Raw genomic sequence first — 14,056 nt, 5'->3', positions numbered from 1 at the left:
GTTGTCTAGAAACATTCATAGAACAGATAGCACGAGATTTGTCAAAATTCACCTTTATACCAAATGCTCTGCAAAAGGTGGCTATAGTGTCCAAAACATGAAGCACTTGAGATTTCTTCGCTTTGCAAAAAAGGATAAGGTCGTCTGCAAAAAGGAGATGGGAGATTACAGGACCTCCCCTAGACACAGTCACTGGTTTCCATCTACCAACCTCCACTTGCCTAACAATGAGGCAACTCAACCTCTCCATACAAATAACAAATAAATAAGGAGACATCGGGTCTCCTTGCCTCAAACCCCTCTTTGGCTGAAAACCATCCAACTGGTTACCATTCTACATTAGAGAAAGGGAGGAAGACTTTACACATTTCATAATAAGAGAAACAATAGTACCTGGAAAGCCAAACATTAGGAGAGATTGCTCCAAAAACTCCCAACTCACCCTGTCATAAGCCTTTTCTAGGTCAATTATTATACTTTAAAATAAATAAAATTATTTCATTGATTTTATTATTTTTAATATTAAAATAATTAAACTTTAAATTTAATTAACCTTATAAAAGTTGTAAACAAAAATAACTATATATGTTTTTATTTAACTTTGAATCATATCAATCATTGGTGGAATGACCGTAAATTTTGTGGTATTTGCAGTATTCTGACTGACTTTCACCTTTTTTATTTTTAATTGGTTTAGGAGGTGAAATATTTTTTGTGTGGCAGATCTCTCTATAAATGTCGACAATAAAAACCTGTAATAGGATATAATTGTAATACCTTCGAATTTTTTTTGAGCTGTATTCTTTTTTTTACTCTCTTTCCTTGCTTCGAGTCTGACATTGATTGCTTTATCCTAAGGTGGGTTCTCTTAATTTTGTCGTCTCCTCTATGTTGATATATTTTTCGACCTGCTCTTAAACCTCATACAAAAATATTGGATGTCTCTTTGATATGGATTGAGAGAACATGCCTTCTTTGAGGCTATTAATTAGCCCCATAATGACCACTTCCGTAGGTGTAGGTAGGTTTTGGATCTCCAAATACGTTTTGTTGAACATTTTCATATAGGCTCGTAAAGATTTTCCAACCTCTTGTTTTACTCCCAAGAGACTCGAGACATGCTTGGTCTTGTCTTTTTGAATGGAAAATGGGGTAAGAAAACTCCTTGCTAAGTCGTCGAAGCAGGTGACTGACCTATGTGGCAAGCTATCAAACCATTTCATTGACGCCCTGGTTAGCGTAGTCGGGAAAACTTTGCACGAGTTGTGTCCGACGCGTCAGCCAAGTACATGCGACTCTTAAAATTACTTAAGTGGTGTCTCAGATAGTGGTTTTGTCATAGAGATCCATATCGAGGCTCTTAAAGTTTTTGGGAACTTTTGATCGCATGATCTCTTCCGTAAATGGATCTTTACCTCCCAAAGACATTTCTGCTCGGTCAGCTCAGGATTTCCGACCTTTTAGATCGGATTTCAGCTTCTTGATTTTTTCTTCCAATTTTCTTCGCCGTCGTACCTCCCTTCACAGAGTTCTTTTTGATCACGTTGTCGTTCAAATTCATTCTTGAACTGCTCTAGCCAACCTTGATGTCTATGAATCAGTTTCATGAGCTCTGTAGTATCTCTTTTTCCTGATTCTCCTGATTGATGGACTTTCGAACTTATTCTCCGTCCTCTTTGATTTGCGGGATGTGCCTCCCCAGCGATACCTTTCCCTTTGTCAGGTCGGGGAGGTATGACTAGTCTGCAGTTGTCGTTGTACTGCTCTTCTTCCTGGGTTTCAGAATCAGAAGCAGTGTGTTTGTTTTCTGGAATGTCGTCTGCCATCATACGATGTCGATTACTAAGTCACCGGCAACGGCGCCAATGTTATGAGAGTTAACTGAAACTGATGGATTTGGGTTTAAACTTGAGGTTCAGACTCCTAAGAGGGATTGATTCAACGTCTTCTCCGTCAAGGTGAAGTAGTCCGAGTTCTTTGTAAGCAAAGATGGGGTGGTACCTGCAAGGGACTCCGATGCTTAAGTTAGTAAGAATTTTAGGTAGATTTTTAGTAGATTGGAGTTCAAATAATATCTGAGGACATAAGAATATTTATAAGTATAGATATAAAGTCAATAATTACTTTTTGATTCGTCCCATTTTAATGGTGGGTTGTTGCCTTGTTGGTTACTACTTACTCCTTTTTTTATAAAGAGGTTGTTGAGATCTCCTTTTTATATGAATAAGAGAAATTGTAAGAATTAGTTATTTATTTAAAAAAGTAAAACTAGTTCAATATTACTATGTCCGACCTTCATAAAGTCAGGTAGGTGTCCATCCGAATAATGTTTATTGATTGGGCTTTAGACCATCTCTAGTAGGAAACTCATTTCAATCCCTATTTATGGCCCACCTGACATAAAAAATGACTCCACATCAGATTTTGCGTCATAACCAATAAATAGGAACTCAAAGAATCTCTCTCTTCTCCATTAGAAGGAACTAACTTTAATCCTTATTGTGGTCCCACCTAATTAATTAATTAAGTAATTAAAATTAATATAATTATTATTTTTTATAATAATATTATTTAAATTTATAAATTCAAAATAATTTAATATTATAAAATATTAAAATAAATAACTTAAATTTGAAAATAATTAATATAAATAATTAATTAAATAGATATATAAGTATTTAATATATATATTTAATATATTTATTATTTTTTTTATTAACTTAGTATATGGCATGATTTTATTGATTGTTGCAAGTCCCTGCTTAGAGAGACTCTCAACCTTGATCCCGTGAAGAGCCCTCTTTTCCTTTTCACTTCAATGGTAATTAAGTTCCCATATGTCTGAAGAGGAACTCTATTTCTTAGCATTAGAGTTGCTCTTAATGAACAGGTAAATATACTAGTTTGTTAAATTAACAAGAATATATCACTGTTTATTTAGTTAGAAACCTTTACGGATTAATTAGATAAAAACTAACCGTTGTTAATGTTGGAAGAATTCAATTGGCAAAAGTAGTGTTGTCACTTGTCTCACACACACATATATACCACACGTGAATGCACGCATGCTGTTATACCATCCATTTACGGTTTCATTATGGTTTTTGGTTTTTCTGAATTGAAACGGAACCCAAATGAAAATAATTGCCCAAATTTTTCAGGTGATTAGTTTAGTGCTATAAAGATAATCCATTGCTTTCCCAATTCACATGTTATAATTTTTCTTTTTTTGGATTTGATTTAACAAGAACTAATATAATGCAAGCAACATTTGATACGTAACATATGTTTGAATTTGAACCATTGCTTGGGGAGTTTGGGATTTAGTAATTTTTTCTTCTTCTTGGTTATTGGGGCAGGCTTTTTACATGGGCTTAATAACTGTGGTTTAAGGGCCAATAGTGGGCTTCCTTGCATGATGGATCACTTCTGATTCTTGAGTCTTCTGTAACCCATTCATGTGCATCTCTTCCACCATGGGCTTCCAGATTCTTACTCTTGCATTGATGAACCAATTTGAAACCTGTTAAAATTACTAATTTTAGTGATGCAACATTGATGTGAGATGATGCATGGGTTACTAGTTAAATTAGTTCTTGAAAAATGAAAATTTTTTTAAATTTATCCTTAAAAGATTTTATCAATTAAATTGATCTTTTAAAATTATAAATTAATTATTTTTGTCTTTCTATCACTCATTCACTCCGTTAATTGTTTTCGTCAACTATTGATAATATGAAATATTAATTGACAGCATACATGATACTTAGTATATTTAGTTAGATGTTGAATAAATATGTTTATAAAAATATATCAAGTTAATCGCTATGTTATATTGGGATTAGGGTTTATGTAATTGGAAAAATAGATTAAACTGATAAAATTTCATAAACATAGACATGTTAGAGATCATGTATGTTGTTAATCAACATTTTACATTATCAATAGTTGATGAAAATTATTAATGGAGTGACAGAAAGTAAAAAATGATTAATTTATAATCTTTAAATGATTAATTTGATTGATAAAATCTTTTAAAGACGAATTTAAAAAATAACTTATTTTTTTAGAGACTAATTTGACTATTAATCTTATTCTATACTCTTTAAGAGCTTGCACATCAATTTGCCTGTTAGTATTTAAAAGAGACATCAATTTAGTCTTTTAAATGTATATTGAGTTGATGGCTATTTTAGTATTTTACACTCTAAAGAACCAAATTAATGCAAAAATACAATAAATGACTAAACTCTTGTTTCATGTATTTTTTTTTTACTACCAACTTAAGCATTCACTCGTTCAACTTTTTAGAGCTTTAGGTTGGTTAGGTCATGTTCTCATATTGAATTATAAATCTCAAATTGTAAGCTTATAAGTTGTAACACAATTTTGGAAGGAATGAAGAATCACCTGACATCTTGATAGGCCAGTCTGTTGAACCAATGTATCCTTTTCAGAATCAGTAGGATAACTGCATGAACAGGTTTAAGTAACAATCATTAGCACATAAACCAAAATAAATAGTTTCCATAGCCTAAGAAAAGTAAAACAAAATAATCATTTATAGCAAAGAGAAATATTTTATATACTCATTTTTCTGTCGTGCATTGAGCTAACACATCTTTCTTATTATTAGATGAGATGTAAAACTCAAATAGAATAAGTTTCACATCTTATCTAATAACAAAAAAGGATTGTTTTAGCTTAATTGCCATAAAACAAGAATGAGAGTCTGCGAAAACATTAACAACCCTACAAAAATAAGCTTCAAAACTAGAATCACTGACGGGTGTAAGAAGTGTTCAAAGAGCCATCTTCTCAACAAAGCTACAGCATGATCCGGAAGCCCTCTTTGGGATCTCAAAACAGGTTGAACTGAGTGTAAGCTTTGCACTGATTGAAGACCCTTTTCAACAACATTGTTAGATGCAGGAGTAGTGTTCTTCATTGTGAACTGAAGTTGATCATAGATAGCATGTTTCAAACATCCAAAATGCTTGGAAATGGATTTGATTCCAAAGGATATGTAAGGAGTGGCATTTCCAAGCCCAGCTACTTTCTGAAATGATGACACCACTGATTGCATTTGTTGGCAGTATAGTATATACTTCTTGTATACCTTAAGAAAAAAAAAAAAAATTACTACCTATTCTTTCAATTTTGGGTAAGTTATGAAATTTTTTAACCCATTTATTTGCAAATTAGAAAGGGAGCCTTAGAGCAACGATTGATATGTTTCCGTGTGAACTAAAGGTCATGGTCTCACGGGTTCAAGCCATTAATTACCATATTAAGGTCCGTTTGAGAAACTTTAAAAGTAACTTTTTTGAGCTTTTGACTTATGAAAAATAGTAGTATTAGTGTTTAGTGCGATTTTTAAAATCAAATTGCAACTTTTTAAGAAGCTATTTAGGAACTTATAGAAGAGTAAAAAAAAATAACTTCTCTCATAATACTACTATTTTTTATCACATTTCTATAAAATAAGTATTTTTAGAACTAAAAACTCAAATACAAAATAACTTATTTATAAGCTACTTTTTCACATAACCATTATTGTTTAAGCTATTTTTTCAAAAGGAGCTTAATTAAGCTGTTTACCCAAATTGGGCTTAAATCGCACACATTACACCTTCTGGGTGTAGTCTGCTATATATTTGAAGCTTGAATGATAGAAAACTGAATTCAATTGATATCTCAAGTACTAGACTTTAGAATTTAGAAAGAAACATATTTTGGGTCCAAATTAGCTTATACAAAAGAAGTTTGCTAGGACCTAGGATCACAATTTTTGAAAAAAAAGATAAATGTACTGTTTCCAAACATGCTTTAGATAAGATTACAATTAGTGATAGTGATATTTATAGTCAGATTTGTAATTAATGTTGAAAGTCTGACTAAGATTTTCCATTAATTAAAAGAAAAGAAAAAAAAAATGGGGGGACCAAAGACATTTCACATACCTCATCTAACATGCAACCAAGTACAGAATCCCTACAATGATGCTGAACTCCATCCCTACCATTAGTTCCAATGATGGGATCTTCTTCATGATCATCACCACTTTCATTCAATCTTGGTGGAGGATCCAAAACACTGCCACACATGTCTTCAAGAATCTGCTGAGCTGGCTTCAGAAACCTTGATCTCTTCAATATGGAAGCATACCCTGTAAAAGGAACAACCACAGGACCAATGTTTCTAACATCACTGCATGGTTCTTGGGGCACATGATGATTTTGATCCACCAAATAGGGTGGAAGAAGAAGATTGTGAAAGCTTGCAGGGTAATGTTCTAGTTGTGAAGAACTCTTTGCTAGAAAGGAGTCATGATAGGGTGGTTTGGTGCTAATAAATGTAGATGAAATTGGATTTGTCTCAAAGGGTTGAGCTATGCTGGTTTGAAATGATGGAGGAAATGGTTGTGGTGGTGGTGGTTGTTTTTGGGTTTGGACCATTTCTCTGAGCTTGTTCCTTCTGCTTTGTTGTGGGACATGAGAGGACTCAAAATTTTCCTCCATCAATGAACTTTGCTTAGTGGTGGAGATGAAGGAGAAGGTGATAAAAGAGGAAGGTGAGTGAAGTAGTGATGAATGGTGAAGGAGATGAAACTTAGAGAACTTTGGTGTGAGGTTAATTAGTAGAGTCACTATTTATGAACAGTTTTTGGCAGAAGAAACAGTTGAAGGGACTTTGAACAGTTTTGAACTTTTCCAATTTCTTGCACTGCTGAGCTTACATTACATATTTGTAGACAATTTCCCACTTGAAAATTGTCGGACTTTTAAGTTAGCGAAAAATTAACTCAAATGTTTTTATTAATGCAGTATGATTAAATGTCTCCGAAAAACTATTTACACTTGCATATATAATATAATTATATATTAAAATCTGAGTTTCTAAATCATTTAAGTGATAAGAGTATAAGACTTATATGAGTCAATTTTTGTGTTTGTCCAAACCTTTTTATGGTAAGAGACGTGTAGTTCCACCTTGAACCTACGGTTTGAAGTATGAACTATACTAAACACTGGTTTTTGGACCATTTTCTAGTTAGTAGCTGAAAAAATATGACTCATTGGAGAATCAAATTTCCCACATGATGAACACCACACTGATGAAATCAGTACAAACAATTTCAAGCACCTTCTTTTCAGCAATTACAGAAAGTGTTTTACAAAGAACAAATGCAAAGAATTTATTATGATGAAAGTTACAGAAGAAAGCTGCATTAACAATTTCACTGAAAAACTAAAGTTACAATATCTGTGACTAAAACTCTGACTTAGAGAGAACTAAGATTCATCAAATTCTGAATTGCAAGCATTTCAGAATCAGTTAATGCCAAAGGTGTAAATTGTTGATCTGCCTCTCCCATCTTACAGAAATTAAAGAATGTAACAACAACTAGCAAATGGTAACAACAACAACTAGCAACTACTCATCATGTGTATTCAAATTTCCAACAAAAAAACAAACATTTTTTCTGTGTCACCTCTTTTTCTACAAATTGTTAATTAGAGCAACAAGATCTACTCTCTGCATTATTGGCCGTGTTCGCGACATTTATGGTGGTTCCCTGAGGAACACCGGCAGAAGTGGCTTCCTGCGCCGCGAGCGCCTTTTTACTTATAATGTGATATATATCAAACAATATGGTTTGGAATGCCTTCTCAACATTATAGGCTTCCAATGCTGAAGTCTCAAGAAAAGATAGTCCTTCTTTTTCAGCCAAACTTTCAGCATCTTCAGTAGACACTGCTCTCAGATGATTAAGGTCGGATTTGTTTCCGGCCATCATGATAACAATGTTGGAGTCGGCATGGTCCCTTAGCTCGCGAAGCCATCGCTGGACATTGTCGAATGTTTGCCTCTTGGTAATGTCATACACCAAGAGGGCACCAACTGCTCCTCTGTAGTATGCACTTGTGATGGCTCTATACCTCTCTTGCCCTGCAGTGTCCCATATTTGTGCCTTTACAGTCTTCCCTTCCACCTGCATTATATTGTTTTTAACATCAGCAATTAAATCTTCAATCATTAACACATTTGATTATTCTAAACTCTATAATGTATGGATCCAAACAATTTAGTTAAAACATAACACATTAATCTATCTCATAACAAAAATTCAAATAAGAAAGGGATGTGTTTCGTGAAATATTTTTACATTTTTAGAATTGTCTTATTCACTTGAAATTGCTTCCACACAAAATGATAGTTGAAAATCGTTAAATGATCTGACATATTTGACTAAATTATTATCTAACGATTCTCAACTATTTTCGTATAAAAGACAACTTTATATGAGTAGTCAGTTTTCCAAAATTTTACATTAAAAACATTTCAATATAAGATTCAACAGGAATGCAAAAACATTTTGTGATCCACGCACCATCACATAGTAACATTGTTCCAGTACAGAAACGTGTATCCAGTACGCAGTACACCATATGTAAAATATTTTATTCTGAATATATGTATATTTAATGTTCTACACAGATAAATTGATACACGGTACGCTAACTGATTGATAAATTCATGTAATCGTAGTGAATTTTCATGTCATATCATGGAATCGAATTGAACCAAACCAAATCAAACGAAAACCGATTGAAAAGAAAAGAAGGAAACAAAAGAGAAAGAGGAGGAAAAAACCTGCAATGTTCTGGTGGCGAATTCAACACCAATGGTAGACTTGGACTCCAAGCAAAACTCGTTGCGCGTAAACCTGGAAAGGATATTGGATTTTCCAACCCCAGAGTCCCCAATCAACACAACCTTGAAGAGGTAGTCGTATTCATGGTCCACTTTGTACGCCATCTAATATCTATTAATATTATTATTATTATTATTACGCCAACAGAACAATTGCCAAAATGGAATGGCTTAGAGATTCCAAGTTTGCGGAAGCGTTATTTTATTTTTCCCTGCAGATCAGAGACGAGTGAAGAACAGGGAAGAAAAGAAAAGACGCACATTAACATTGGAACCACCCCAATAATAACTGAATTAACGGACGACACACCACTTTTGAAACGCCCACCCTTTCATTGCCCGCAAAATTCGCTATCTATATGTTTTCCTTTTCCGTTTTCTTAGTAAATGTTTTTTATGAGATTCTCTTGTTTTATTCAATTTTTGTTCGACCTAATATGTTTTAGTCTGTCACGTAAATATTTAAAGGAAAAGTATACGTAACCAAAAGTAATCAGCCAAAAAATAAACAAAACCGTTTAATTAGAATCATTTTTGAATAATATGTTTGAAAACTGCTCCTGAAATCACGGAGCACAAACCAAAACCCAATTTTTTATGGAGCTCAAATACATTTTGGCTGGTTTTTGGCTGATATGCTTTTGGTTCCCTAGTTGTTCTCATATTTAAATTATGATAATGGTACTTTATGCCCGTTATGGCGAAAACACATTATATAGACCAAAATTTTAAGGGAAAATAAAATTAAATTATCAAAACAAAAAATATATATATTTTTACAAAATTTAAAAGATTGTTCAAAGTTATATATTTTTTTTATGTTTTTAAACTAAAATTTAGGGCAAAAAACCCCAATTAAGCCAAGGGGAGCACAATATTACACGAATCAGCCAATCTGAAAACAGCTTCATGAGTCAACCAAACCACATTTTTATGTAATTCGAAACAGGTAAATTCGAACTACATTTGTACATAATTTGAATCAACTCACATCGAATTATACTCAAACACACGCACACACTAATTCGAATCTACTTGATTCGAATTATAAAAAAGTATAATTCGAACCAGGTTACTTCGAATTATACTTGTGCACTATTCCCTAAGTAGTTCGAATCTAGTTGATTCGAATTACTCACATTTTGCCTCTAATAGTAATTCGAATGGGGTTGATTCGAATTACACTGGATTCGGCTATATAAGGAGTTCGAACCCACCTCATTCGAACTCCTTATCCATTCTCATACCCCACCAAATCCCAGAGAAAACGACCCAGATTCGCTCCGACAAAGACCCGATCAGAATACTCAACCGATGGGGGACGATCCGGAAAGGCTATATCGTTTGGACGGAGTTGCTCATATAGCCGAGGTCATCAACGACGAGGTTAGTAGATATGAAAATTTTTCGCTAGTGGTTTATTTTGTTGGTGGTTTATGCTAGTAGTTTATTTTAGTGGTTTCTTGCATGTGGTTTATTCTAGTGGTTTTGCATGCGGTTTAATTTAGTTGTTTTGCTAGTGGTTTTGTTGGTGGTTTATGCTAGTGGTTTATGCTAGTGGTATTGCGAGTGGTTTAATTTAGTGGTTTTGCATGAGGTTTTGTTGGTGGTTTATGTTAGCGGTTAATGTTAGTGCTATTGCAAGCGGTTTATTTTAGTGGTTTTGCACCTTATATATGTTGGCGATTTATGTTAATGGTATTGCAAGTGGTTTATTCAGTGCTTTTGCATGCGGTTTTGTTGCCGGTTTATGTTAGTGGTTAATGTTAGTAGTATTGCAAGTGGTTTATTCAGTGCCTTTGCATGCGGTTTTGTTGGCGGTTTATTTTAGTGGTTTATGTTAGTGGTATTGCAAGTGGTTTATCTTAGTGGTTTTGTATGCGGTTTGGCCGGTGGTTTATCTTAGCGGTTTATGTTAGTGATTTATGTTAGCAGTTTATGCATGCGGTTTTGCTAGTGGTTTCAATATGTGGTTTACGTTGTTAGTGGTTTCTGTTAGCGGTTTTGTAAGTGGTTCTAATTATGCGGTCTATCTTATGCGCAGCCCCAGTGATGCATCTCGAGCATGCGGCGGCAGCAAGGCATGCGACTAGATGAGAGGTACGTTCCGTACTTGCAGATGGCCGGTTTATACCATCTGGCGAGACTAAACGATAGATGGTTCCGATTGGATGAGCCCCTTGTCAGTGCCTTCGTCGAGCAGTGGCGTCCTGAGACGCACACCTTCCACATGCCGTTCGGAGAGTGCACGATCACACTACAGGACGTGGCCTACCAGTTAGGGTTGCCAGTCGACGGATGTTATGTCAGTGGTTGCCTGACAGATTTTCAGATATACATCCAGGGTGGCCGTCCAGCTTGGGTGTGGTTCCAGGAGTTGCTTGGAGTGATTCTTCCTACGAACCAAGTTCAGAAGTTCGCAGTAAACTGCACCTGGTTCCAGGAGACTTTTGGAGAGTGCCCCGCGGGAGCCGATGAGGAGACTGTGTGGTGCTTTGCTCGTGCCTATATCATAATATTGTTGGACACTCAGCTGTTTGCCGACAAGTCCAGCAACCGTATTCACATCAGATGGCTACCCTACGTGGCTAGGCTTGAGGAGATGGGTGGCTACAGACATGTGGTGCATGTGCATGTGGCCGAGTGCATGTGCATGTGCATGTTGTACCGGTGCATGTACCGAGTGGCCAACAGACATGTGGTGAAGTTAGCTGGCCCGTTACAGTTACTTCAGTCTTGGATATTTTGGCGCTTTCCTAGGTTTAGGCCTGCTGGGTATGATACGTTCAGCTGGCCGTTGGCCTCGAGGTACCATTCTCAGACTTTTCTATTTCAAGTTAAATTATTTAATTCCATGTCCGCTTATAATGTTATACTATTTTGTCACACTCTTAACACGCTATAACATCGATGTGAGATGCAGGTGGTCAGGTCACAACCCTTTCGGTAGCGAGAAGGGACCTAGAGTGCAGATGTGGAGGCTGAGGATAGACATGTTACAGGCCAGGGATGTGAGTATACTAACCGCCAATGTTTAGTTAATTAAGCTTTAGGACTTCAGATCATGATTTGGCCTGACAATGTTGAAATCTTTTTGCAGTTCATCTGGATGCCCTATAGCTCCCCCGACGTCCTTCAGGTTGTGCATCCAGAGGTGTTGGAGCCTCGTCATACGGCGTTATGGTGGTCTGTGACGTCACTGATATATTTTGCCGTGATAGAGTGGCATAAGATAGATATGGTCTTACCGCAATTCGGCGGAGTCCAGTCCCGTCCCCAGCCCGCCCTGATCATCGACTTTCTAATGTCGAAGGATGGGAGAGGAGGTGATCGTTGGTTCCCGTACAGTTTGTAGTTCTGGCATCTTCATTGGGAGAGCCGTGCAGACCACGTTCTCTGGTTCGATGTTGTCGTAGACCCTGGACCCTCACATGACTTCTTGGACTGGTGGAGTCAGCATGGAAAGAGGTTCTTGTCACCAGAGATGTACCTGGGGATCTGAGAGCCGTTCCTATTCCTGTGGAGGCGACGCAGAAGGGTGCTGGGCGAGTTCCTGATATGGATCGTGTTGACGACGTGCCAGATAGGCGTCGGGTTGAGAGGAGAGCTCGTGTGGGGACACGACGGAGCCAGTGTGAGTGGAGGTGGCTGGACATTTCATACTTCAAGTCAGAAACGGAACATATTCATTAATTAATATCCCATGCAAAGTACATCACATTAAGTTTAACAAATTTTATCACTTATCAACTCCAACTAACAAAACCTATAACAGTGGACTCTAAAAGCAAAAGTGAAATCAACGAAGTAATAAAGCTGACAATACACCTACTCATGTCCCCCTGTACGGGTTGGTCCTCCGACCTGTGGGCAACTCCGACGTGTGTGTCCGGGTTGCCGACAGAGGCCACATCTCTTCGGCCGGTTCGGATCTGCCTCGTCCATAGTGGTCCGTATCCTAGTGGACCTGGGACGACCCTCGCTTACACGCCTCTTGTTCGGGTCTGGGATCACTGTCGGCCCATCGTATGGTGGCCAGAAACCCCCGGAAATGGGAGGTGTGAACCCCATCCGATACATACTGAACACCGAACTAAGACGATCCACCTGGTGGACATACGGCTGCGAAGTTAGCCGTGAATAGGCACAGCATGCCAGGGCGTGAGGACACGGGAAATGAAGTGCCTGAAAGTATCCGCAATCACATGTCTGAGATCCAAGTGAGACCCTGTAGCTACCCAGTGAGAACGAACCAGTGGGAGTTATCTCCGTGATGGTGAACTCCGAGTTATCCCGGTCGTACAAAGTCACCGTGAAGCACCTCATCGTCTTCAAATTGGCCTCGATACACTTCACCAGGTGTTTGACTGAATTGTTGTCCGGTATCCAGCTGGGCCTTAGCCTCTCTCCCCTTGCAGACAAATAGTTCGGCCAATCTTCCGTAAGTTGCCTTCACCAGCAAGCACACAGGGAGGTTCCTGACCCCCTTAAGGATTGAATTAACACACTCAGAGATATTTGAATTAACACACAGGGAGGTTCCTGACTCCCTATGTCCACAATGAATACTCAATTCGGTTCGCCCACTCACACATGGCAGGGTCTTCAGACCGCAGAATATCAAACCAGTAATCAAATTCTACCTCGATCTTAGCATACCCTGCATTCACAAGAAGCCTCCTTGCATCTTTGCCCTTGAAGGTTAGGGCAAAATTTGCTACTACATGTCGAATGCAGAATGCACGGTATGCAGCTGGAGGTAGCCATCCTCCGTCGGGAGCCTAAAGTGCGGCCTTGATGCCGTTATACCTGTCCGATATAACTAGCAGACCCGGCTGCGGTGTCACGTGCTGACACAGGTGGGAGAGAAAGAAGGACCAGGACTCGGCATACGGTTACCAATCCCGACTACGTAGGCAGTCGTAGTTCCACGAGGATTTACGGTGCCGGCATGTGAAACCCAAATCCGGCTGCATGTACTCCCAGACCAACCGCTTCGTCTTCCAACAACGGGAGTAGATACCACTAACCCTACTCAGCATATTTCTCGAGGGATCCACCCACAATCCTCAAGTCAACTGCTACGGACCATGACAACGTCAGGAATCCTGCTCGGGACAAGCTCAACCCCCTGTCGACCTGCTCAGAGTTCGAATAAAAGTGGCTGACAAGACCTGCAAAGGTGGTACATAGCTCCGTAAGGCAGTAACGTTCGGCAACCAATCATAACTGCCGTGGGTAGACATACTGTTCATACCCCCTTGCAACGAGCAGCGCTAACGTGTCCTGCCTTTGAGGTTGTAAGAAGGACAACGTAAGCGTGATCAACTCCCACTCT

General features: G+C 37.7%; 2 protein-coding genes across 3 annotated transcripts; both read right to left on the bottom strand.

Moving 5' to 3' along the window:
- LOC107608377 (BEL1-like homeodomain protein 9) lies at positions 3,211-6,745 on the bottom strand. 2 transcript variants are annotated; one of them, XM_021107312.1, is made up of 4 exons: positions 5,964-6,745; positions 4,788-5,059; positions 4,411-4,471; positions 3,211-3,523 (listed from the first exon to the last, which is right to left on the bottom strand). In XM_021107312.1, the coding sequence occupies exons 1-4, from the start codon at positions 6,519-6,521 to the stop codon at positions 3,389-3,391; spliced, it is 1,026 nt and encodes a 341-aa protein (XP_020962971.1). In that variant the 5' UTR covers positions 6,522-6,745; the 3' UTR covers positions 3,211-3,388. The 2 variants fall into 2 exon arrangements, with proteins under 2 accessions (XP_020962971.1, XP_016165668.1); XM_016310182.2 differs by having other exon boundaries at positions 4,788-5,119; positions 5,964-6,743.
- Positions 7,124-9,071, bottom strand: LOC107608136 (ras-related protein Rab2BV-like). Its single transcript, XM_016310019.2, has 2 exons — positions 8,659-9,071; positions 7,124-7,996 (listed from the first exon to the last, which is right to left on the bottom strand). Exons 1-2 carry the CDS (start codon positions 8,821-8,823, stop codon positions 7,514-7,516), a joined length of 648 nt encoding a protein of 215 aa, XP_016165505.1. The 5' UTR covers positions 8,824-9,071; the 3' UTR covers positions 7,124-7,513.

Source organism: Arachis ipaensis, chromosome B07 (assembly GCF_000816755.2).
Source record: "Arachis ipaensis cultivar K30076 chromosome B07, Araip1.1, whole genome shotgun sequence".
NCBI classification, from domain to species: Eukaryota; Viridiplantae; Streptophyta; class Magnoliopsida; order Fabales; family Fabaceae; genus Arachis; species Arachis ipaensis.
The sequence above is the reverse complement of the archived record's forward strand: the minus strand, read 5'-3'. Positions and strand labels throughout refer to the sequence as shown.